Source organism: Dinoponera quadriceps, unplaced genomic scaffold (assembly GCF_001313825.1).
Source record: "Dinoponera quadriceps isolate SergipeBrazil2010 unplaced genomic scaffold, ASM131382v1 scaffold1308, whole genome shotgun sequence".
In the NCBI taxonomy this organism is placed as follows: Eukaryota; Metazoa; Arthropoda; class Insecta; order Hymenoptera; family Formicidae; genus Dinoponera; species Dinoponera quadriceps.
The window spans coordinates 2,993,963-3,018,037 of record NW_014555613.1 but is presented as its reverse complement, the minus strand read 5'-3'; the positions used below and the strand labels follow the sequence as shown (position 1 = coordinate 3,018,037).

General features: G+C 36.9%; 6 protein-coding genes across 9 annotated transcripts; 4 read left to right on the top strand and 2 right to left on the bottom strand.

Annotated features, from left to right (window-relative positions):
- The first annotated feature begins 297 nt into the window (after window positions 1–297).
- Window positions 298–2,597, top strand: LOC106744871. Its single transcript, XM_014619985.1, has 3 exons — window positions 298–1,439; window positions 1,922–2,463; window positions 2,529–2,597. The coding sequence occupies exons 1-3, from the start codon at window positions 749–751 to the stop codon at window positions 2,595–2,597; spliced, it is 1,302 nt and encodes a 433-aa protein (XP_014475471.1). The 5' UTR covers window positions 298–748.
- Window positions 2,463–7,056, bottom strand: LOC106744869 (heat shock 70 kDa protein cognate 4). Its single transcript, XM_014619983.1, has 4 exons — window positions 6,958–7,056; window positions 5,895–6,142; window positions 3,509–4,753; window positions 2,463–3,369 (listed from the first exon to the last, which is right to left on the bottom strand). The coding sequence occupies exons 2-4, from the start codon at window positions 6,097–6,099 to the stop codon at window positions 2,906–2,908; spliced, it is 1,914 nt and encodes a 637-aa protein (XP_014475469.1). The 5' UTR covers window positions 6,100–6,142; window positions 6,958–7,056; the 3' UTR covers window positions 2,463–2,905.
- Window positions 7,057–8,234: 1,178 nt separating this feature from the next.
- On the top strand, window positions 8,235–11,854 carry LOC106744868 (DNA mismatch repair protein Mlh1). Of its 2 annotated transcripts, XM_014619980.1 has the most exons (9): window positions 8,240–8,632; window positions 8,713–8,776; window positions 8,844–9,043; window positions 9,164–9,392; window positions 9,487–9,688; window positions 9,770–11,015; window positions 11,111–11,174; window positions 11,251–11,449; window positions 11,545–11,854. In XM_014619980.1, the coding sequence occupies exons 1-9, from the start codon at window positions 8,520–8,522 to the stop codon at window positions 11,835–11,837; spliced, it is 2,610 nt and encodes an 869-aa protein (XP_014475466.1). In that variant the 5' UTR covers window positions 8,240–8,519; the 3' UTR covers window positions 11,838–11,854. The 2 variants fall into 2 exon arrangements, with proteins under 2 accessions (XP_014475467.1, XP_014475466.1); XM_014619981.1 differs by having other exon boundaries at window positions 8,235–8,632; window positions 11,291–11,585.
- Window positions 11,855–12,182: 328 nt separating this feature from the next.
- LOC106744870 (grpE protein homolog, mitochondrial) lies at window positions 12,183–14,050 on the bottom strand. The gene is made up of 4 exons (XM_014619984.1): window positions 13,848–14,050; window positions 12,839–13,262; window positions 12,467–12,550; window positions 12,183–12,376 (listed from the first exon to the last, which is right to left on the bottom strand). The coding sequence occupies exons 1-4, from the start codon at window positions 13,934–13,936 to the stop codon at window positions 12,269–12,271; spliced, it is 705 nt and encodes a 234-aa protein (XP_014475470.1). The 5' UTR covers window positions 13,937–14,050; the 3' UTR covers window positions 12,183–12,268.
- An 805-nt stretch (window positions 14,051–14,855) lies between these two features.
- LOC106744883 (T-cell activation inhibitor, mitochondrial) lies at window positions 14,856–18,494 on the top strand. 3 transcript variants are annotated; one of them, XM_014620007.1, is made up of 8 exons: window positions 14,856–15,063; window positions 15,188–15,293; window positions 16,442–16,830; window positions 16,902–17,214; window positions 17,299–17,399; window positions 17,442–17,603; window positions 17,695–17,826; window positions 18,118–18,494. In XM_014620007.1, the coding sequence occupies exons 1-8, from the start codon at window positions 15,041–15,043 to the stop codon at window positions 18,350–18,352; spliced, it is 1,461 nt and encodes a 486-aa protein (XP_014475493.1). In that variant the 5' UTR covers window positions 14,856–15,040; the 3' UTR covers window positions 18,353–18,494. The 3 variants fall into 3 exon arrangements, with proteins under 3 accessions (XP_014475493.1, XP_014475494.1, XP_014475492.1); XM_014620008.1 differs by having other exon boundaries at window positions 15,179–15,293; window positions 17,460–17,603; XM_014620006.1 differs by having other exon boundaries at window positions 15,179–15,293.
- A 1,278-nt stretch (window positions 18,495–19,772) lies between these two features.
- On the top strand, window positions 19,773–24,049 carry LOC106744882 (engulfment and cell motility protein 1). The gene is made up of 7 exons (XM_014620005.1): window positions 19,773–20,061; window positions 20,296–20,589; window positions 20,671–21,099; window positions 21,185–21,601; window positions 22,085–22,522; window positions 22,614–22,920; window positions 23,008–24,049. The coding sequence occupies exons 1-7, from the start codon at window positions 19,930–19,932 to the stop codon at window positions 23,169–23,171; spliced, it is 2,181 nt and encodes a 726-aa protein (XP_014475491.1). The 5' UTR covers window positions 19,773–19,929; the 3' UTR covers window positions 23,172–24,049.
- Window positions 24,050–24,075: the final 26 nt, after the last annotated feature.

Genomic DNA, 24,075 nt, shown 5'->3' with positions numbered 1-24,075 from the left:
TAAAGCTCGTTTTTCGATATAAGTGTACACAGACGTGTAAACGTCATTCTTTCTTGTTATATCTTACGTGTTAACGGTGAAAAAGTTAATTTTAATTCATGTAACAAAACACCGGTTCTTGAGACTCAATAATTCATAAGTCAAAATTAATAAATGAATCATAACAAAATTATTTTTATGACACATTCGTCGAAGAAGGTGAAGTGCAACAAATCATTGCAGAAATCACAAATTTAACCAAGAAATGAATATTTTATAAATATGTTGGCTGTGAGATTTAAAATGTTGTAACTTTATTACTGATTTTACTTTATTAATATGCTTTATACATACATTTGCTATATTAATTGTAGCCTAGATATTATGTCGCTCGGAGGAAAAGAATTACGAGAAGCTATCGTTTCCATTATACAAAACTTGGTGCATTATTAAACGCGGAAGTTGTTTCTCTCTCTCTCTCTGCCCGCTTAGATCGATTTAATTTACTAAAACCGCGTTACGAGGAGCAGCTAACAGCGAGCAGTGCGAGCTTCGTTAATTTTGCACTAGCAATACATCACGTTCTTTACTTTCATACCTAGAATCGCCAGAGAGAACGAACTATACCCGTCAGAGTCCTGCGTTGCTTTCAGAAAAGCCTCAACGCTTCGCCGCTGGAAATACTTCTACCACAGATGTGGTCCGAACTTAACTATTCGCAACCATACTAACTCGATATCGATTAATAGTAAGGAAAGTTGAAGAGAAAATGGAAGAAGAAATTAACGTACAAGTGGAAGATAATTCTCCCTCGATCGAGCACGTCTTACGCCCAATAACGTACGCTTCCTGGTTTTTGGGCGTCGGTGTCGCACGACCGCGAAAGTGTCCCAAAGCTGTTACAATAGTTCTACGTGTCATTCACTTCGGAATCTGTTCGGTGATCGTCGCGTACGGCGCGATAGATTTCTTCACTTTCAGTGGTGTCTTCAAGAGCGACATATTCAAGATCATGTATTACATGAACAAAGTAGTGTGCTACGTGTCGGCGTATTACTACGTCTATCACGGCATCCGCCACTACGACAAGTGGTCAGAGCTGATGAGCAAAATAAAGATCCTCGATCAGAAAATCAGAAGAGAGATGCTCATAAACGATCGACCTATAAGAAAAGCCGAGGTGCTGGCTATTCTCGCAACATTAACTTTCGGTCCTTTGTCCATGATTATACACGGTCTATATTATTACTTCACACTTCCTGAAGATATCTTCGCGTCCGATTTGCTGCTCTACTATACGATCGCTCAGTCGTTGATCAACAGCTTCGTCTTCGACGTTATCGTCTACGTGCTCTACCACAGATTTCGCACAATAAACGAGCTGATCGAGCAGTTGAACGAACGACTGGATATATCGTGGGTCGCGATCAAGATCAGGCGTATTAGAGAATTGCACACTGGTAAGCATTTTACATAAAATATTTTCAATCGATTGTATATGGTGTATAAGTATCATTTCATCATTTGATGGTTCAATTCAATAATACACAGGAAAAAATGTTGTCGAATCAATAGAATTTCTAACAGCACGCGAATACATTTTCTTGATTTAATAGCGATATTATTGAAACTAATACTTCAATTATGGAAACAATACAAAATATAGCTTTAATGATATTTGCTATTGAGTCGAGGAAATTTACTCCAATTGCGCTGCTGTTGGAAATTTGATTAATTTAACAGCATTTATTCCATGTATATATATGTAGTATCATTAATATAAAATTAAAAATGTAATTTGTATATTTATATAATTTATGAAAGTAGTCAATCTAAATATAAATTTAACAATTGTATAATTATATTGTTTATTTATAATAATTATATCAGTAAGTATTAGGTAAGCTTTTCAATTGCAAATTTGTCTTTTCTTATTACGCAGGAATTTGTAATCTGGTTGTCATGATAAACGAGATTCACGGTTTTCACCTTCTCCTTTGCTCAGCAAACTGCTTTACCATGGTCGTAGCCACGTTATTTAGGGTCTACATGAGTGTTGTCGAGAAAAACTACGGATTCATGTTAATAAATAATATCCTTTGGATCTTATACGCCGCGAAGTTCGGCATGATGTGTTGGATCTCTACACTCGCATCCCAAGAATCCTACAGAACTGGATTAATTATGTACGCAATCATACTGAATTGCAGACCTACGAGTCTCAAAAAAACAAACAGCATAAGCTGCAATCAACCGAATGTAGAAGTGCCACGATCACTGGAAAGGCAGGATAGCGAACGAAATTCTAATCAGAATAACGCTTACAATCTAAACTACATGGTCATGGAGAGCCTCCTGCGCAAAAACTTGGACCGAGACTGCGTGAGAAACGAGATCAACGATTTTTCGATTCAACTGCAACAGCATCGAGTGGCATTTACCGCCTGCGACTTTTTCGAAATGAACAATGCTTTACTCAGTGGTGTGAGTATATAATTATTTATTTGTAGGATAATTATAGCAATCTGGTAAAGTAAATTTCTTTTCAGTTCGTCGGTGTGATCACTACATACTTAATAATCCTCGTTCAATTTTATCGACCAGAAAATCTGAAGTGAAATATAATTCAGTAAAAAAAACGTGAAGAAAAATTCTCACAAACGAAGCAACAGTTAAATCGAACAACATCAATTATGTAATTATAAATATTTATTATAACAAAAACTAATAATATAACAAAAATAATAATATAATGATAACATTAATAACATATGGATGGATTTCAGAAAATAATAAAACACGATGTTTTTACGTGAAATAAATGAAAATAAATATGTAAAAATCAAGTAACAATGCGGCCAGTGTAAAGTAAAAACGATATTTGGCGTTGTCCAAGCTGTGCGAGAGGAAGAACGAATTAGCCGATTTAATCGACTTCTTCGATAGTTGGTCCAGCACCACCGGCACCAGGATTGGGTCCTGCTCCACCAGCGCCAGGTGCTCCTTGATAAAGCTTTGTGACGATAGGGCTGCAAATAGCCTCCAGTTCCTTCTGCTTGTCGAGGAACTCTTCCTTCTCCGCTAATTGATTGGCGTCCAACCACGAGATGACTTCGTTGCACTTGGAAATAACTTTCTCCTTATCGGACGCGTCGATCTTGTCCTTAACTTTCTCGTCCTCCATCGTGCTCTTCATGTTGAAACAGTACGACTCGAGAGAGTTTTTAGCGGAGATTCTTTCTCTCTGCTGTTCGTCCTCAGATCGATACTTTTCGGCCTCGTTCACCATCCTTTCGATATCCTCCTTCGATAAACGACCCTTGTCATTGGTGATCGTAATCTTATTTTCCTTACCCGTAGACTTCTCAACAGCAGAAACGTTCAAAATGCCTAAAAAACGAATTACAGGGGGATAAATTATAGAAAACATTGACAAATGAAATTCTCAATTAAAAAAACGAATGTATACTTATATATATATATATGAAATAAATAATATATTATTATGCAAAATATGTTGAACACATACCATTGGCATCGATATCGAAGGTAACTTCAATCTGTGGTACGCCTCTGGGCCCAGGTGGAATTCCCGTAAGTTCGAATTTGCCAAGAATGTTATTATCTTTAGTCATCGCTCTCTCTCCTTCATAAACTTGAATAAGTACTCCCGGTTGATTGTCCGAGTACGTAGTAAATGTTTGAGTCTGCTTCGTAGGTATCGTGGTATTCCTCTTGATCAAAGTGGTCATGACACCGCCAGCGGTCTCGATACCCAGTGACAATGGAGTCACGTCCAATAGAAGCAGATCTTGCACTTCCTCGGACTTGTCGCCGTGCAGGATGGCCGCTTGAACCGCTGCGCCGTAAGCGACGGCCTCATCCGGATTGATAGACTTGTTCAACTCCTTGCCGTTGAAGAAGTCTTGTAGCAGCTTCTGAATCTTTGGTATCCTCGTGGACCCACCGACTAGGACTATGCTGTGAACCTGAGCCTTGTCCATCTTCGCGTCCCTCAATGCCTTCTCCACGGGCTCAAGAGTGCTCCTGAACAGATCGGCGCAGAGTTCCTCGAACCTGGCCCTGGTGATCGACGTGTAGAAGTCGATGCCCTCGAATAGCGAGTCAATCTCAATGCTCGCTTGTGTCGATGAGCTCAACGTTCTCTTCGCTCTCTCGCAAGCGGTCCTCAGACGTCTCAGAGCCCTCTTGTTGGTACCCAGATCCTTCTTGTACTTCCTCTTGAACTCCTGAACGAAATGGTTGACCATTCGATTGTCGAAGTCCTCGCCACCAAGATGAGTGTCGCCGGCTGTGGATTTCACCTCGAAGATGCCGTCCTCGATCGTCAAGATCGACACGTCGAAGGTACCGCCACCCAGATCGAAGATCAGCACATTCTTCTCGCCCAAAGCTTTCTTATCGAGACCGTACGCTATCGCAGCCGCCGTGGGCTCGTTTATTATCCTGAGAACGTTCAGACCAGCGATAGCGCCGGCGTCCTTTGTCGCTTGCCTCTGCGAGTCATTGAAGTAAGCCGGTACAGTAATAACGGCGTTCGTTACAGTTTGGCCCAGATATGCCTCCGCCGTTTCCTTCATCTTCGTCAATACCATGGAGGACACTTCCTCGGGGAAGAAGGTCTTTGTCTCACCCTTGTAAGAAACCTTGATCTTAGGTTTGCCGCCCTGATTGACCACTGTGAAAGGCCAATGCTTCATATCGCTCTGTACCGTCGCATCCTCGAATCGGCGGCCGATCAAACGCTTTGCATCTTCAAGGAATAAGAATTACCAAAAGTTAGAGACTGCTTCCAAGTCTATGTTCTAAGACGTATCGTGCAGGTGAACGAAGAAGAGGGTCCTTTAGGATGATGGATCGGATTGTGAGTAGGATGGCAGCAATATGTTTTGAATCGCCGAGTAACCAAGTCGCGAAGTAGAAATATTCAATACTTGACAATATCCTTGATACAGTTTTATAAAAAAAAATTGTATATTTTTTCTATTTAAGATTGTTAAGTAATTTACTTACCATAAATTTCAATAATTGCAAAAATAAATGCAAAATAAATTTAGAAGATCAAAATGTTGTTGTCACTGAATGTGATAAACGTAATACTCGCATTTGTATATTGGTTTTTATTATGTAATAAATATTAAATAAGTGTGCAGCATTTATAGCGAAGGATATCACTTGCGTCATTTGATTTCAGGCCAACGTGAATCGGCAACACCGTTTGGCGTTGGTGCAAATTAGAATTACGTAAAATTGCGACGTGTAAACGGCAGAACGCTCGGCTACAATGTGAAGAATTATGGTGGGCGCTCAAGGAGGACCGAGGGGAGAGAAATAGGAATGCACAGTCCATGAATGAGTACTATACAGACGCATGCGCATTGTGCAAGGTCACTGATGCAGTAAAACGCAATCAAGCTGCACAGAGTACAATATAGTTTCAAGTTCAGCCACAAAACATAGAAAAATGACAGGTTCAATTTAAATGTTATTTTGCGTCCAATATTTCAATTTTGAATATATTGTTCAATGGCCGTTCTATTTTAAATATAAAAAAAGTATAAAGTTTGAAGCTTTTTAATAAAAAAAATATAGTTTTCAGTCGCAAAATATGTTACATGCATATTTTGCAATTATATAAATACAGTTTGACATCTAATTTAACGTGTAAAAGTTTATATTTAAAAATACAATATATAATTTAACGATTTTAATTGATATGTGCAATAGAATCAACGATAATAAAAATATAATTATCCATTTATCCAATAATTTGGAAATAACTCTAAATAATTGCAAAATAATATCAAATATATAAAAACGTTTAATTCTTTCTTTCATCTTTCTTCATCTAATATAATGAAAAATCACATTGTAAGCATGAAAACTTCACTCACCAAAGATGGTGTTGCTGGGATTCATAGCAACCTGATTCTTCGCTGCATCGCCGATCAGCCTTTCGGTGTCCGTGAATGCAACGTAGCTTGGTGTGGTCCGATTGCCTTGATCGTTGGCGATGATCTCAACTTTGCCATGCTGGAAAACACCCACGCAGGAATACGTGGTGCCCAAGTCGATTCCTACTGCTGGCGCTTTCGACATTGTGATATCCTTGTTCTCTCAGCAACTTCGGTGTAACCAGACACTGAAAACCAACGATAATGCAATGTAAGATGCATGTACTTGTCGCGACCGAGCAACAATGTTGTTGAGCCGCGGTTTCCCGAACGACGTATCATGCAGTTTCGATCGACCTCGAAAGCTACTCGATTTGTCGCGTGTTCCACGCTCGAAATAATGCGACGCAATAAACATGTCGTTAGGTTTCACAAAAAGTTGACTCATGCTGAACCCTTCCTCTGATACTAATTATAGATACATCTCTATAGACACATGACATTAAAAATATTTCACATTTTTTTTATACAAGACTATTATAAAAAATTATTTATTTTTTTAAATTTATCTTTTTAAATTTATCTTTTTAATGTAAATTTTTGTATATTTTCCTTCTTTTTACTCTCAAAAATTATGTATTGAATTTTTATTTGTAATCGATACACCAAAGGGAATCCTTCTATAAATAAATAATGATATTCGATTGTCCCGAAAAAAATATGGTGAATACACGGAATCTGTAATTTTTGACACTTATAAGTTCAACCCAAACACTATCTTTACTGTTAAATATTACTGTATTATTGTTTATTCATTGAGCATTCGCGTAACAACTCGTGCACAACAATTTATTATAGGAATTAACTTTGTTAAAGTAAAGAAACCCTTTGACAACATCAAAGCAACGAAAAATTCACCATCCGTAAAATCGACAAGATGTAAGCGATCGATGTGACGCAACCACTTTCCAGAAAATGAGCAAGTCGCTACGATACACTATTATTTCACAGCAAAATCTCTGATCGGAGATGACCACGCGAATATGAGACAATTAACACTCACCTAGCGTTCAATTCTATACTTCAAAGATTGTATTCGCGAGTTACCGCTGCGTATGCACACTGCACGTTCGTAATTCTTTATGAGACTGAGAACGACACTTCGTGCCGCGCTTTTAATACCGATTCGCGCGCTTCGAGAAACTTCCGCGGATGACCAATAGGAGAAGCTTATCAGAGTTCCCATTGGTGGACGCACAGGAGAGAGAAGGAGGATACACGAATACATCGAGCGACACACGAAGTAGAAAAGGACACAGAGAGAGAGAGAGAGAGAGGTGGACACGAACGTTCCCGAAAATTCGAGAACGCGTTATACGCTGAACGAACTGCGACTATAATTAGGCATGCGCGAATCACGTTTCGTTTCGACGAGATAATGTAGTACACCAACGAAGCAAAGAAATTCATTCAATATAAATGCATTGATTAGATTTATGCGTGATGCAATTATTCGTGCACTTGTTAGAACTGGTAAGAGTACGGAGGAACGCGCAGTTCAAGCCGGACCGATTGCGCTTGCGCAGAAACGAAAAGAATCTCCGGAGTTCTAGAAAACGCGCGACGATGTCTCGAAGTTTCGCAAATTTTCTAGAATAACGTACTGGCATTAATTGCATTTTCGCGATTTTTCTCGTTCCAAGTGAGTCACAAGTACATAGCTCTAAATGGGAAAAAATTAATAGAGCTTAAAATAGAGATGATCGAAGATCGTGACTCAGAAGTTCAACCGATTCAGAAACAAATTCCCTTCGCTATCCCAGTCACTTATTTTGGCGATGAGTAATTCGCTTCGTGATGGTAGTTGAATAAAAAAATATGTGTGTGTGTGTATGTAAATGAAGATTCAATTATTATTAACTCACCCAGCAGCTAATTAACCCATTATGTTTTCATCATTCTTCCTATTGCTGCTACAAGAAAGTTTTTAGGTTACTTATGGTGATTAATACGATATCTTTGAATCAAAGAATGAAATTTACATATCGGACAAAGTATGCCGAATTTCGAAACATTTAACAGGTCAAGATGGAATTGTTCGTTACGGATTGCGAAACTGTAATTGCGAAACTATATAATCTATCTATTTCGAGATCGTTGTAAGATATTTCGAGCGATTCTAATTTAAGCAACAACGTTACTGAATGCACGGCAAAAATGGTCGTTGCGATACATAATACATCTAATTTTTAGTTCATTGCCATCTATACAAAACGCTTGTAAGTTGAATGTTCATAATGCATGGAGATAAAACAGTGACGATTCGTCGGTAAGAAATGATTTGTTTTTGCATGTTGACGACACTGCTATTTAGATATTGGCGCCAACAAGTAACATATTAAACTCGAAGAATATAATCTCGATAAATTTACTCAATATAAGACTTTTTTTATACAGTTATACTTCTTGATTAGATTATTAATTTATGTGTCAAATTACTTTGCTGAATTGTGTGAAATCAAGTTACATGAATTCATCTGTCGTGACATGCTAATAACAAGTGGCAAGATATATCCTGGTTCTCTTTCTTAAAACAATTATTTACAAAAGTGACTTCCACACAATATGTGTACAGCAGCAAAAATAAGAAAATTAGATGAAGTTGTGGTGAATAGAATCGCAGCTGGAGAGGTAATCCAAAGGCCAGCAAATGCATTGAAAGAATTAATAGAAAATAGGTTAGTATTTAGAAAACAGATCGTACTGTCGTCAATGTAATATAAATTCCTAAAATATTTAATCCACTCATGTCTTTTAGTCTGGATGCCAAAGCCACAAATATACAAATTACTGCAAAAGAAGGAGGTTTAAAATTATTACAGGTATGTTTTAACCTAATATATCTCTAGTTATTAAAAATAATCATTTGTAATTCTAAATAAATTTCAGATACAAGATAATGGGACTGGTATTCGTAAAGAGGACATGGAAATTGTATGTGAAAGATTTACAACAAGCAAATTGCAAAAGTTTGAAGATCTTGGTACACTGACAACATTTGGATTCCGAGGAGAAGCTCTAGCTAGTATCAGTCATGTAGCTCTTCTCAGTATTATAACAAGGACGGCAGATGAAAAGTGTGCTTATATGTATGTAAATTCAATTAGTAAATAATATGCTATATGGAAGACAGCTATAAATGTTGTCATTATTTTTCATATAGATTTTGACTGTTGATAGATAAATTGTATTTGTTCCCGATGTTACAGGGCAACATATCTTAACAGCAAGTTAAAGGCACCTCCAGCACCATGTGCTGGAAATCAAGGTACTATAATAAAAATAGAGAATTTGTTTTATAATGTAGCAACTCGAAGGAAAGCTTTGTCAAGTTCATCAGAGGAATTCACTAAGATTACGGAAGTAGTAATGAGATATGCTGTACATAATCCAACAGTAGGATTTACATTAAAGAAATTTGGTGAGACAAGTCCACAGGTAAGATGAATTATATGTACAGTGATAAATACATCGTTTGACATCTAAGTAGAATATTTTGGAATAACATAATTATTATTTTACATGTATCCAGGTTCGGACACCACATAATTCAACAAAGCAAAGTAACATAAGAATATTGTATGGCAATCCAGTTGCTCGTGAATTATTGGAGATTGAGCTCAACGATGAGACTTATAGATTTAAAATGCATGCTTTAGTAACAAATCCAAACCACACAAACAAACGGATGGTGATGCTTCTATTTATTAATAATCGTCTGGTTGATTCTTCTTGTAGGTCTCTTGTTATATATACTGACAATTTCACTCTAATTTATTTTTGTGTAAAATTATATATATGTTTGTTTGTTTTAGCTATCCGTAAAATGTTAGAAGAAGTATATACCGTCTATCTCCCGAAAAAAGCCTATCCGTGGTGTTATATATCTCTGGAAATCAATTCACAGAACATTGATGTTAATGTACATCCAACGAAACACGAAGTCCGATTCCTTCATGAAGATGCGATAATCGAAAGGATCAAATTGGCTCTAGACGAAAGACTAACCGGTAGCAGTGCATCCAAAACATTTTATTTGCAAGCCAGATTACCAAAAGCAGACATCACGAAAGACGTTCTAAAAGAAGTATTACCAGAATATAACAAAGGAAATCCAGATAAATCGAAAAAAGTTTATGCTAGAGAGCTGATTAGGACAGATTCGTCAGACCAAAAGCTAGATAAATTTAATTTCACCATACATTCTGCCTTCAAACATGGCAAAAGTGACGATTCTGTCATAGAAAAATCAATACATAATTTAGAACTTCAACCTCTTAATTCGGAAGTTCCGCCAAAAACTAATATACCTAACATTATGAAGGAAAATTTATTTGCCGATGAGAAGTGTCAAAAGAAAAAGGATGAGCCGAATTCAAACTCGACTTTTACAGAACAGAATTCTGCATCCTTAGATATTGAAAAGACTCCACTTAATCAAACTACAACAAATTGGTGTGATATAATAGATAATATAACTCAATCAGAAACGCAAAATACTTGCAACCCGAGTGCCACTATACAGAATATTGAATCGAAAAATACTTGTCCAGAGGACGCTATGGATATTTCAGAAATTCTATCCGATTTAAATGAAACAACGAATAATTCTGTAGATGATGTAGCTGTAGACACTATAGCCGATAAGGCTCGTAAACAAGTATATCGGTATTTTGGAAATTTAGATACCAATGACAGAAAGAAAAATTTAGAAGAACAAGAGAAGAGAATTACGGAAAATACAGATAATAAAGAAGAAGGTGAATGTTCAGCATTTAGAGTAAATCAGCCACAAGATACATCTCCAACTGAGAGCATCTCCAATAATATTGATGAATCTGAGAAGTCTGAAAGGCTATTTAAGTCATATTCTATAAATAGTTTTAGACACGACGTAAAATTAACCAGTATCTTGCAATTACGAAAAGAAATTGAAGATGAATGTCATGAGGGACTGAGAGAAATCCTGTCTAATTTAACATTTGTTGGATGCATTAATCAAACTTCAGCTTTAATACAGAGTGGAGTAAATTTGTATATTTGCAATACCAAGAAATTAGCGTAAGATTAAATTATTTCGCATTTTAATCTATAAAATTATATATTCATATAAATCTATCATATATGACTAATTTTTTTAAATATATTTTTTTTAGGGAAGAATTGTTCTATGAAATTATGCTTTATGACTTTGCGAATTTTGGCATTTTTAAGTTTTCAGTACGTATCTAAAAAAATCATAAAAAAAACACTTCTATTATTAACTAATATTGAAATGCATTTTTTTTTTTTTAAGCAACGGATATCATTGTTTGAACTAGCAATGATTGCTTTAGATTCAGGGGACACTGGATGGTCGGAGGAAGATGGACCAAAAGAAGAATTAGCAAAAAGTGTAAAAGAATTGCTTTTAGAAAAAGCAGATATGTTGAATGAATATTTTTCGATCGTTACCGATAAAGTTGGAAACTTAAGATCGTTGCCTATATTACTAGGTAAGTATAATCCAATTTGTTAGATGGATACATGTTCTGATTTCCAAGAAAACTATATATACATATATATTCACAATGTTGCTACAACATTTTAGATAAATACTTTCCGTATGAAGCAGAAATTCCATTATATATAATGCGACTAGCAACGGAAGTTAATTGGAAAAAGGAACAACCGTGCTTCCAAAATATTTGTAGAGAAACGGCAAAATTTTACAGCTGTATCAATCCCAAAGACGAGACGCACGATTGGAAATATATAACCGAACATGTCTTGTACCCTGCAATTAAAGAGAGTCTACTTCCTCCTAAACACTTCGCTCACGATTCGACAATATTACAAATAGCCAGTTTACCTGATTTGTATAAAGTATTTGAAAGATGTTAAAATATACCATCCCAAAAGTACAAAAATATATTATGATAATTTATCATGTATGCTATTAACTGATCTAATTTAAATTCACTGTTATGTGAGTATATATAATACCAGTGTATATTTAACATTATATAAATTATACGATTATACAACTTAATATTTGTATATCGGTTTTCATTAAATTTGTATCCATGTCAGAAGTCAACTATGTGAAAAAGTATTTCAATACAAACATAAAAACACAAAAAGTTTACATAAAAATACGTATATACATTATTTATGCTAACCCTTACATACTTTATACTTCCATAAAATGAAAGTAAATGTTTCTTTATGAATGAATTTAAAGGAAAATCATATTTTATACGTCATTGCTCTATATTAGATCTTATATTTAACAATTTACATCAGATATTTTATTTACTTTTGTATTAGGTAGTTTATCCTTTAGCAACACCTACCAATGCTGGTCTTACTACCCTTTCATGTAATTTGTATCCTATTTTTGATACAACTACAATTGTCCCAGCATCCTTACCTTCAACCTCCTGAAATAAAAAAAATTAAATTTTATATTGACAGTAACAATTATTATGTAGATAATTGATGATGTATTCTATCTAAAATATAAATCTTACTTGTTGAAATAGTGCTTCATGTTGATTAGGATCAAATTTTTCATTAATTGGATTTAATGAAATCAAGCCATGCTTCTTAAAAACCTAAAATATTACGAAGAAAATTTAATATTATTATATCTCATTGATTATATTAATTGCATTCAGAAATAGATAGTATGCACATTATCAGATACCAACTGTTTTGAAACATCACTCTTTGGTGTGTTCTCGTGACTTCAATTAATGAAGTCGCAAAAGCACACCAAAAAATGATATTTTCGGACACAGCCTGAGCCAGTTTTCCAAACAGTTGCACTAGTGTGCGCTGTGTGTTTATGAACGCAATCATATGTACCTTTGGTATCAAAAAGAAGTAAGCATATATCTTACTTTATGCAATTGTGCTTCTGTCATTATTAACCCTTCATATAAACTTTTCAAATGTGGATTCTTCTCTGTTATTTCATCCTTTGGTACACTTTCGGTAGCTTTTCCTAGTACATCAGCTACATCTAAAAGATCTTTACAGAAACCTTGGATTCCAAATAGTTTGGCATCGTTGATCTGTTTAGTAAGTCTAACTCTGATGTTTTCTCCTTCAGCCAATGCTCTCTTATACTTATCCTCCAGTGTATCTTTAAATTCTTTAAGTTCAGTAAGTTCCTTGTTGATAAATTCTATTTCTGTTTTCAGCTTCTTTTCAATTTCTATAGATTCTTGCACTGGAGATTCTCCGGCATCTGGCTTTTTCTCTTCTGTTATTGTACTATAATGTTGTCTTCTCCAAGGAAAAACAGAGGATACTCGTGGCGATCTATAATGCAACATGGATAATAGAATAAAACGTCTGATAATTTAGTCATGTCATAAAAAATTGTTTACCCATTATATTTTTCAACTCTACCAACTTAAAAAAAAAAAAAGATAAGATATATAAATATAAAAATAGATAAAATATATATTTTTACATATATATATATGTATATTTTATATATTAAATCAGTTTTTTTCTACATTTCATCTGTTTAAAAGCATTTGAATAAATATTAAAACTTAATATCTATTGAAATTATAGATACACTACTAGAGAGAAAAAAAATGGACGCTTTTAATACATTTTTATCATTTTGTTGTATTGTCAAATCACAGTCTAATTGACAAATTCTTGAATCTTGCTTTTTTACTATGACTAATTATACAAATACTTAAGTCTAACTAGAATTTTTACATTCTAAGAAAATTATTAAATCATTTTTAATATTAATTCATGAATTGTATTTTTTATGATGAAACAAAAAAATATATTTATGACTATCTAACGATTAACCTCAACGGAGTCACATGCAGTTTCGAAATGCGCGTTCATTGTCATTTCTACCGATAAAAAATAATAGCTTACTTGTTTAGGCCACATTTATTTATTTGATATAAACTATCAATCGTCATACGACTAAATCGCAAAGCTGTCGGTATAACAATCGATGCCATAATTTACTTGGATTTACTCGCGATTCAACGAGATCCGGAGCAACGTCTGACGAAATAGCACGATCAACAACGATCATGAGTTTAGAATATAAGATATGACGCAACGATGCGTATTTATTCGTCCAAATAATGACCGTTCAGCCAATCAGAAATCTGCAGCCAATTCAAATTGTTACAGAAAGACGTAAGAGATAAAAACTTTAATATGCGTGCGGTCACTTTTCTCAAATGTAAATTTTAATTTGTGCTGTTATTCACATTTATTTTTACGTAACAATCCAAAGCACACCTCGACCGAAAATATACAAAAAGAGCAGTGTAGTACAGCCAAAAGGATTCGAAATCTCGACAACCAATCAGCGCTAATTATTCGGTGGCGCCGACGGCGTTTCACAACGAAAGCACTATTACTATCGGGCTGTTCTTTTTAGCTGAAGTGGCTGCACTAATTCAAGAAAATCACGCACACTGAGGAAGAATTCACACCCCGAGAGGAAAGCAGAAAACAGTAAAGTAACAGCCAATCAGAACTCGCGCTGATAGTCGACAGTTTCTGCTTTATCCATTATTTATTACCAGCGCGAGTCCTGATTGGCTGCTGCTTTCCTACTCTCTGCTTTTCTGTCGAGGTATGAATTCTCCTTGAAGCACAAGAATCTCATACGTACGTTTCAACGCATATGTAAATTTCTTAAACTAGTGCAACCAGTTTAGCTAAAAAAAACAAACCAGTTGAACGTACGAAATTCTCACGCTTCAGTGAGTGTGAGTTTTGTGAATATACAGCCAGTTCAACTAAAAAGAACGGACCGCCTGTTCTACTGTCATATCAACCTGACTTATCAACCCTACGGTTGAGTAACCGCGCGGAACGGTTGCTTCGAATCGCCGTCGAGTGCGCTATTCTCGCGACGAGCGCATACGCGTAAAGCCAGTCAGCCGGAGTTAGCAACACAGTGTGTGCATTGTTTTCGCGCTGTGTGTTCAGCGGCACGTCACGGTGCATCATCGCAGTCGAATGATACATAACGCGAGGCGACGCGAGACGACCCCGTTGCTGCATAAAATGGAAATTGTGACCACGACGGTGACACAGCCGTGAGGATGTATTGTTCGCTCGGAAGATGGTAACTCCTCCTCTTTGTTGTGCTTCTTGTTATCCCCCAGTGTCTTTTCAATCCTCTTCTCGTTTTGACGATCGCAACCCTTCCTGACAGCTCTCTCTCTCTTTCTCTCTGACAGTTTTTGCAGGAGGGACGCGGTAAGAGCTCTAAGTACCGGCGAGGTCTCCACCGCGCTGAGGCCGTTTTATTTCACCGTTCATCCCGATCTGTTCGGCCAATATCCTACGCAGAGAGTAAGTATACGTTTGCTTCGGCAACGACAGATGCGTTGCTATTTTAAATCACATGTGCTGACGTTTTAAATAGATATTGTCAATATGACGGGCTGCCTCGTTTTCTATTTGAAATTTAAGATTTTGCTTCTTAGAAATTTAAGATATTATCGCTTTTTGTATCGTTCGCTCGAGTAAAGGAATCTTTCCCTCTTTTCTGTCGTACAAGGTTCGAAGATACGAAGATGAGAACGAAAAAGAAGGAGCGAATCTATTGTTTTTGATCGCATTGTAGCTTACTGTCTTCTGACAGTGCTGTTTGCTTTGTTCACATGTGAGTCACTCCCTTTGTTTTATTTTATTTTTTTTTAAGAGATATTTAAAGTGCAGCCTCGCTTCGCTTGTTTTATCTTTTATCGAGTGTGTAAGGTGTAGATAGTGCGCGCGGGACAATCACGCACGGAGCAAAGTGACTAACAGTTAACATCGCAACCGAAACGACACGTACAAAATTATTTTTAGATATGAGAAAAACGATTGCGTCGAAACCGCGTGATATTCGCACAAACGGCGTGTGTGTAGGTGCGCATGGCTACTCGAATAAGAATAAATTTTCATTGCTACCACTTTCGCGTCAGATGTCTGTTCACACTGTTTGTCACTGAAATGGTTGTTTGCGCCTATGCAGGGCCGCGCGAAATGCTACGGTGCAGCGGAGAATATAATTGCATGCACGATGGCTCGAATCCGCTATAAAGGAAACGAATGGAGTAAAGACATGCGGCCCTGCGCGCGAACGTGATTAACACGTGGATCGGTTTAAAGCTCGCGTGCACATTCTGTGTCACATATGCTCTCAAGTTCGAAATTTGACACTTCCGCGTCGGGCGTCTAAACGACGAATTAATTACGGAAATCATGGAATTATGGAAAACGAAATGTCATTTGCCGCAAAAATTCTTGAAGCAATAAATTAATATGCTTTCTGTATATTGTATATTTATATTTATAATTTTGTATATTTATATTTATAATATTGTATATTCGCATAATTTAATTAAATTTTTATTAGCACTCAAGTAATTTGTGTTGATGTGAATAACATGATGATTATTTTATTTATGTAGACACATTGCATGCATTATTAATTCGTAATCTCTTTATGACAGACAGTAAATGAGAACTCTTTGAAACAACTGAGCTCAATCTTAGAAACACTTCAACAAAAGCAACCCATACGGCCGACCATTTTGCCTTTTTACTTGCGCTCGAAAGATGAGAAAGAAGTGAGAGCCGGTAAATTTACGCTTGTGAAGATACAACTGAAGGAAAGAGATCTGAGGCAAGCCATACTGTCTATCTTGAAAGCATGCGATCTACCCACCACGTTTATCGACAAAATCCAGGAGCAAAAGCCTCCACTTTCAAAGTACAAATCCAAATACTGGCAACATACACATTTTGGAGAGAGATTGGACTTCTCTGAGTTGGAGGATGACCCTGTTTACGCCTCAATTATTATGAAACAAAAGATTAATATAGAACCAGACACATTGAAGTGAGTACAATGTTACTGATGTAAGTTTGATATCGAAAAACATTATTATGTGTCTATAATCACATGACCAGAGCATATTTGGACAAGCACATCAACGAGGTGCACGTTAAACTGGAGGCATGTAGACCAATGAGAGAAGAGGTGGAGAAACTGCAAAAGGTACTATGCAATGACTTGGGATTGAAGGATATCATATGGGACTGTGGCTGGAACATCGCTCATTATCGTGGCTGTTTGCTGGCTTTCCAAGCTTTGGCCGAACACCATCCGGAACCAATGGAGATGCTGAAGAATCGGACCCTCGTATTTGCAAACGACACCGGCATCAGTCTGGAGGGCAACGTTATGCTAAATTCCGGCGAAGTCAGACACAATTGGCTCGACGTAAGTTGTGAATTGTTCACTTCGTAACGACTTGGCGAACTTCGCTCCTGCATATTGAACTTTTCCGTCCGTTCTTTTCTGCAGCTAATAAAGAACGTAAGAAAGCACGACGTTGTGTTGTTGAAATTACCAGCGTTTGAGAAGGCAGTGTCCCAAGTGCTCCTCGATATTAAAGTCGGTCGACGGTGCGTAATACATCATATTATTTGAGTTATGGTAAGGCTTAGGGTACTCTATATGTGCAGGAAATTCATGCCTAAAGTAATGGTCGGCCAATATGAGCAACAACTCCGACAGCTCACGACTACGCTCTCGGATTACCGTGGTAGGAGAAAATACCCGAATTCTTGGCCGGCCAGTTTATCGGCCTACGAGATCGTCATAGAAGCGTTAGTATCATTGTATCGTTGCTTGCAGGTGGCTTTTGAATCTCGCGTATGCGACGTCTCTAAGTGAATGTGTCTGACAATTTGCTTACAGTGAAGCGGGCCCTCTGATGTTGTCGCCGACTGGGCAGTTCATTGTGCCATCATCGTGTCCAAGCTTCCTTTTAGTGAATTTTGTTACTGAAAATTTAGAGGAAGCCACAAAGAGATTACAGCATTATAATAAGTAAGACGTTTCCTATGAAAAAAAAAAATATACAGGGTAATACAACATAAAGAGAACATCTAAATATTTTCTTTATTTTTAACGATACAAGAAATTCTTAGAGCACTATTTTTGAATGGTTTCGAAGGAGGAGTACCGAAGGAAGGAAAATTTTCTTATGGTCCTCATATTTAGGCCTTTAAGATATTTAAGTGTTCTTATGATAGGGCATCTTGTATACTTATGATTGTTTGTGAAGATGGAGTAATGTAGGTAGACTAAATTACTACTTATATAATTATGCAATTTCAGCATAAAGCACGTAGAACGGGAACTTCATCGCAAGACCATCAGGGAACTAGGTTTAGCTGCTCTCAATAAGGACGATAGCATTACGCCGGACTTAATGATACAATGTTGCGAACGATTACTTTTGCACAAGAAGGACCTGGCACCATCTCTGGAGGGCGTTATGCTCTGGGTTACTCATTATTATTCAGTTATGAGCGATGGTGTTCTCTGCGTGCCATGGGACTGGAAATTTTAATTTTCAAGGGAAGAGAAATACGTTATAATGATTATTGTTAAGCAATTAGTGTGTAAACTTATCGCCATTCATTGTGACAATGCAAACGTTTTATAAGTTTCGATTTTCAAAATATGTATAAATGATATTGATGTATAAATGATAGCGAGTATAATTAATAGACGTAATACATTCTCGGCACAAAAATTGAAACGTGACTGGAACTGATAACACGAGCATTGGTAATTAAGGGCAGATTATTATCCGAACATGTGTATCATATGCTGCAACGCTACCCACACAATACGTATAATAATATCTTAACGATATCTTATCAGATGTCTTTAAGACATTACCAAAAAGCATTCTATAAACGTCTCAATAGTCGATAGCGAAGAAATAGAAGAGTTTCTTAACGATCATAATATAGTTACGAATAAGAAGCAAAAAGGGACCAATTGTGGTCTTCCTTTAGCACTCCAAAGCATTTTTAAGTCCAAATGAATTTCCTATCTGTACAAGAATGGACTCGCAACTACAAGTTGGTCCTTCAAAAGTATATTTTTAATTGCATATAAAAATTGCACGATTAATAGAAATCTATTGAAAGGAGGTAAAAAATATACATGCGTTTTAAATTGCATTTCTTGATTGTATCTTTAATAATTCGATCATCAATTCAGTTATTGTACAATCAATGGAAACTAGCGCAGCGAGACTTAATATCGTTAACGTCGGATGTGTATCAGTTCAAAGTTTCTTAAGTTGTCAACTTTTCTGAAGAGTGCTTACTCGTGCGCATCGTTGTATTAACATGATCCAAGTCGATATTGCCTATTCAGCTGGTATAATGACATCTATATCAGTCTATACCTGTTAAAAAGAAATGACATTTTACATATTGATTTTAAGCTTATTTTATACATCAATAAAATCCAGTAAAATAATCATTTCTACTGAATACTTATCTTGGAATTAATATTCATGTTCAATTGTACAGAATTCAAAAATTATTATGCATTTGACAATTGTGCATTTTTACGGGGAGAAATTAACTAGAAATTGCAGAAAAAAATCAATAATTCAGAGTCACGATTAGCTTAATAGTTAATACGACTTACGTAAACTTAAGTTCGTAATACAACTCATAATATTTGATTCTTTACATAGAAGATTGTTATACGTATATATTTTTATAGTATTCAATCGTATATCTAACTGTAAACGTGCTGTTTGTAATTATATCCAATCTATATTAAAATAAAATCATGTATTGCGCGCAAAAAAAAGCATGTATATATATAACTGATCCCAGCCTTTCTTGGAAAATAATAATTATATTCATTATACAAGTTAATGTAAAATTTTCTCACGGTATCGCAATCATATCACATGTGCATTTCCGCCAACAGACGGAAGCGGACTCGCCTAGTCTAACCTATAGCGATCACGTGACCGTTGTAGCTGCGTAGCCGTCAAGATTATTATGACAGAGGCATCAAAGCTCCCGATCTTGTGAACGTCGTGAGTGAACTGGACCGGCGTGCACCGAACATCGTTGCCGCGAGTCTCGTACGAGAATCGTTCTCACACCCTTGATGTACACGCAGACGATCAAGATGCCGGTCCAAAAGGATTCAAATATCGTGAAAATCGCCGTTCAGATGACCGAGCAAGTGCCTCAGCTCATTGAATTTAATCAGAAGCAACCGCTGACTGGGATTATTCAGGTACGCAAGGTTTCTCCGCGAGAAAAGAGATATCCATAATCTAGAAGAAATAGTGTTAAGTTTAAGTTTATTCGTGTTTCTTTTATATTTTTTAGTGATTCATATAAGAGTAACGCATATAAAGCTTATACATGCAATCTCGCAGTGTCAGTGTCAATACAAGTTTTATTAGAAATAAAGGAACAATGAGTTACTTGATGTATTGTGATAATTAATATATTTTCTTAATTTCAGGAGTTGTGCAATGGATGGGGTTTGTCCGAGGCAGAATCATACTCGTTGCAATTCTCAGATAGTAACAATCAGAATTATATCACAGAGAAAAACAGAAATGAAGTGAAGAATGGCAGTATTCTGAGATTGGAATTTTCACCGTCAAAAACAGCGAATGATATATTGACTAAGCTTAATAACGGGGCAATGGAGGAGAAAGTGGTAGCTCTGCAAAAACTTAGCAAGCTTAGCATAGACATGACATTTGCTTTAGAATTTATAAACAAGAAAGGATTGGCATTAATCATTTCACAAGTATGAGACTTTACGCAAAGATACGATATTAAATTGTTATCAGTGATATTTCTCACATAACATAGCAAATTAAATTTCCAGGTGGAAGGTGGAAAATACAAAGGAAGTGCACTTGCATATTCCCTTCAGTCGTTTGTGGAATTGATGGACCATGGAATTGTATCGTGGGATATATTGGAAACGCCATTCATCAATAAAGTAGCGAGTTATGTGAACAATCAATCGGTAACTCAGGACACCAGTATAATAGAAGCTTCTCTAAGTATTTTAGAAAACATAGTCCTGAACTCGACGGGGAAATACGGACAAGTGGAGAAGGAAGTGACTTTTCCTAATCTTGTGATGTACCTGCAGTGCATGAATGCTCAAATTCAACAGAACACGGTGGCACTTATAAACGCCCTGTTTTTGAAGGCTGACCTGTACAAAAGGCGTGCCGTTGCCGCCACGTTGCAGTCGAAACAAGTCAGAAACGTATTCTTGACGAACATCATACAGTCTACTGGACAGGTATAATTGTCAATTATCAGTAATAATTATTTATGATGATATTAGTACAACTACATTGTGTGCTTTTTTATTCAAATTTTCACAGGTCGGCGCAGAAATGGCGCATCAGTTGTATGTGCTGCAGACGTTGATGTTGAGTTTGCTGGAGCAACGGATGATGACGAAGATGGACCCGCAGGATCAGGACGCGCACGACAAAATCAAGGAACTTCGAAGGATCGCTTTCGACACGGAGGGTGCAACTAGCGGAGACATTACCGCGCGTAAACAAGGATTGTTTGCCAAGGATTACAAAAAGTTAGGATTCAAATTCGACATTAATCCCGCTCTTGACTTTACCGAGACACCACCGGGTATGCTCGCGCTCGACTGTATGGTATACTTTGCGCGTAATCACACGGAGGGCTATACGAAAGTCGTTCTGGAGAACTCGTGTCGAGCGGACGAGCACGAGTGTCCTTTTGGCAGGACGAGCGTAGAACTTGTTAAATTACTTTGCGAGGTGAGGCAAACGCTGCAAACTGCATACTTGTTAGGGGGACTACCTGGTTTGGAGCGCCAAAAACAACGATTTTCATGAATTTTATTTGGAAAAAGTCATTGCTATTAATTATATGTCAGAAACCCAAGTTATCGAGCTATTTTCTTTTTACACTGTTAGCAAAATTGAAAAATCACATTACGAGAAAAACGCATTGAAAGTTTTCAATTAGGAATTTTTTTTTTTTTTTTTACAATAGGTTTCTTTTAATCGGTGATTCCTGGAATCCATAAAAGGATGCTTCATAAAAATGACTTCGGAACTAGATCGCTCGAACCATTGTAACTTCGAGAATTTGTAAGGAATTGCATTCAAATTTTCAGGAAATATTCATGAATAGTTATTTAAGAAAATGTAAAATAATTGACTTCCTTGACCCTCTAAACCAGGTGTCTCTCTTAATAAAATATGAAATACTTGAAATGGATGGGTATATCTTTCTAGGTGTTGCGTATTGGCGAAGCACCCAGCGAACAAGGCCAATCGTATCATCCGATGTTCTTTACGCACGATCATCCTTTCGAGGAATTCTACTGCGTGTGCATAGTTTTGCTGAATAAGACATGGAAGGAGATGCGAGCTACCACGGAGGATTTCGTTAAAGTCTTCTCCGTTGTGCGCGAGCAAATCACTAGGGCACTTCAGTGCAAGCCCACTGGATTGGATAAGTTCAAGAGTAAGTTGCAACAGCTGACTTATTCGACGATCACTAATCTTTGGCAGCAGGAAAGGACAAGTAGGGAAGAATGGGAGAGCCATGCGAGGCCGATCGTTGAGCTCAGAGAGCAGATCACTCCGGAAATCTCAGAGTTAATTCAGCAACAGCGATTAGGCTTTCTAGTTCAGGGCACCAGATTCATGAAGTACAGTGCCAGAGGACAAGTATGTGATATATTTTGATCAGATACGCCAAACGTTATACGTAAATGTGCGTAGGTTGTCCCTTAACAAACGCCTCGTTTGACACGTTTAGAGAATCAAAGATAAGTTCTGGTACGTTCGCTTATCGCCAAATCACAAAGTGTTCCATTACGGAGACTGCGACGAGAAATCTGTGCCAACCATCGACGATCTTCCTACGAAATTGGCGGTAGTCGAGATTCGACAGCTGATAATCGGCAGGGACTGTCCGCACATGAAGGACCTGCAAAGACGGAAAACTACTCACCAATTGGCGTTCTCCTTGGCCTTGGATTCCGTCGAAGTTTCTAGTCTCGATTTCGTCGCGCCGGACGAGCAGGTCTTTGATTATTGGACCGATGGTATCAACGCCTTACTCGGTACGCTGCTGATTCAATACATATTTCTTTCTAATAGCAGACGATACACAGAAACGATGCTTTATATTCTGTCTTATCTTCCTGCAGGAAACCCAATGCTGAGTAAAGAGGCACAAAATGACCTGGAGACTCTTTTATCGATGGATATTAAGCTGAGACTTCTAGACGCCGAAGGAATCGACATTCCGCAGGATCCACCCGCTATACCTGAGCCTCCGCCAAACTATGACTTTTGCTATGAATTGAAGTAAAGGTTATATATCTCGTGTTCGCTTATTCCTGGCGACGAGTCGCATCGCTACGTATCGATTGATTTTGTTTGATACCAGGCAGTTTCTTCAGATCGTTCTTCTCCCTGCAGAAGTGAATTAGTATATTCACGAAACGTCGGAAATAAATCGATAATGAACGCCGCACTAACCCGGAAGCCGAATCAAGTATTTCTCCGCACTGTGGAAGCTTAAAATGATTGATTTTATAGGCTTGTAGCCACGAACTTTGTGTGTGTGTGTGTATATTTATATTTTTTATAATTTTTTGCGATCTCGCCCGCGCATTTGTGTTACAACTGTAATACGACTCCAGATTTTTTAAGCCGTAACTTTCTCTGTCGCATATTTTAATCGTACGGGAAATAGCAGTACGTCGTACCAAAGAAATCTTCTAAACTTTATATACTCAAGTTTATACATGTGTGCTTTTTTAGAAAATATTTATATCTTCCGAACGGAATATCGTGTGTAAAAATGCTACTGTAATCATGTTGATGATGTTTTTACTATATTTTAATGGACTTTAAGAAGGCCAGATAATACCATCGGCCCATATGACGATATATTAATATTTTATGTAGTATTATCTTTTATCTTCACTCAGCTGTACTCTATCAGTATTTTATACTAACCCGTGTGACGAACGACGATGATAATGCGATTAATAAATCGTAAACAATCGTTTAGTTTTACAAAGTATTTATTGAAACTTCAACTTATATAAAACTCTTCGCTACGTCTCTGCGAGTTTGTGCCCTGGCAGCGAAATGTCGCACGATGTAAATTACGAGAGACGAGAATCTCTCATAAGAGTGGCAATAACATGTCTTATGTGCAAATATACATACATACATATATATATATATATATATATATATATATA

What these genes read in the sequence shown, in the direction of transcription:
- LOC106744883 (XM_014620006.1), top strand. Translation starts at nt 15,041, where the DNA reads ATGTATTGTTCGCTCGGAAGATG. An exon ending in TACGAGATCGTCATAGAAGC is followed by an intron (nt 17,604 to 17,694) that starts GTTAGTATCATT and finishes ATTTGCTTACAG; the next exon opens with TGAAGCGGGCCCTCTGATGT. An exon ending in AGATTACAGCATTATAATAA is followed by an intron (nt 17,827 to 18,117) that starts GTAAGACGTTTC and finishes ATGCAATTTCAG; the next exon opens with CATAAAGCACGTAGAACGGG.
- LOC106744870 (XM_014619984.1), bottom strand. Translation starts at nt 13,936, where the DNA reads ATGGCATCGATTGTTATACCGACAGCTTTGCGATTTAGTCGTATGACG. An exon ending in CAGAAGCACAATTGCATAAA is followed by an intron (nt 12,551 to 12,838) that starts GTAAGATATATG and finishes GTAATATTTTAG; the next exon opens with GTTTTTAAGAAGCATGGCTT. An exon ending in ATGAAGCACTATTTCAACAA is followed by an intron (nt 12,377 to 12,466) that starts GTAAGATTTATA and finishes TTTTTATTTCAG; the next exon opens with GAGGTTGAAGGTAAGGATGC.
- LOC106744882 (XM_014620005.1), top strand. Translation starts at nt 19,930, where the DNA reads ATGTACACGCAGACGATCAAGATGCCGGTCCAAAAGGATTCAAATATC. An exon ending in CGCTGACTGGGATTATTCAG is followed by an intron (nt 20,062 to 20,295) that starts GTACGCAAGGTT and finishes TCTTAATTTCAG; the next exon opens with GAGTTGTGCAATGGATGGGG. An exon ending in AGTACAGTGCCAGAGGACAA is followed by an intron (nt 22,523 to 22,613) that starts GTATGTGATATA and finishes TGACACGTTTAG; the next exon opens with AGAATCAAAGATAAGTTCTG.
- LOC106744871 (XM_014619985.1), top strand. Translation starts at nt 749, where the DNA reads ATGGAAGAAGAAATTAACGTACAAGTGGAAGATAATTCTCCCTCGATC. An exon ending in TATTAGAGAATTGCACACTG is followed by an intron (nt 1,440 to 1,921) that starts GTAAGCATTTTA and finishes CTTATTACGCAG; the next exon opens with GAATTTGTAATCTGGTTGTC. An exon ending in ACAATGCTTTACTCAGTGGT is followed by an intron (nt 2,464 to 2,528) that starts GTGAGTATATAA and finishes ATTTCTTTTCAG; the next exon opens with TTCGTCGGTGTGATCACTAC.
- LOC106744869 (XM_014619983.1), bottom strand. Translation starts at nt 6,099, where the DNA reads ATGTCGAAAGCGCCAGCAGTAGGAATCGACTTGGGCACCACGTATTCC. An exon ending in TCCCAGCAACACCATCTTTG is followed by an intron (nt 4,754 to 5,894) that starts GTGAGTGAAGTT and finishes TATTCCTTGAAG; the next exon opens with ATGCAAAGCGTTTGATCGGC. An exon ending in CTTCGATATCGATGCCAATG is followed by an intron (nt 3,370 to 3,508) that starts GTATGTGTTCAA and finishes TTCGTTTTTTAG; the next exon opens with GCATTTTGAACGTTTCTGCT.
- LOC106744868 (XM_014619980.1), top strand. Translation starts at nt 8,520, where the DNA reads ATGTGTACAGCAGCAAAAATAAGAAAATTAGATGAAGTTGTGGTGAAT. An exon ending in AAAGAATTAATAGAAAATAG is followed by an intron (nt 8,633 to 8,712) that starts GTTAGTATTTAG and finishes CATGTCTTTTAG; the next exon opens with TCTGGATGCCAAAGCCACAA. An exon ending in TCGTCTGGTTGATTCTTCTT is followed by an intron (nt 9,689 to 9,769) that starts GTAGGTCTCTTG and finishes TGTTTGTTTTAG; the next exon opens with CTATCCGTAAAATGTTAGAA.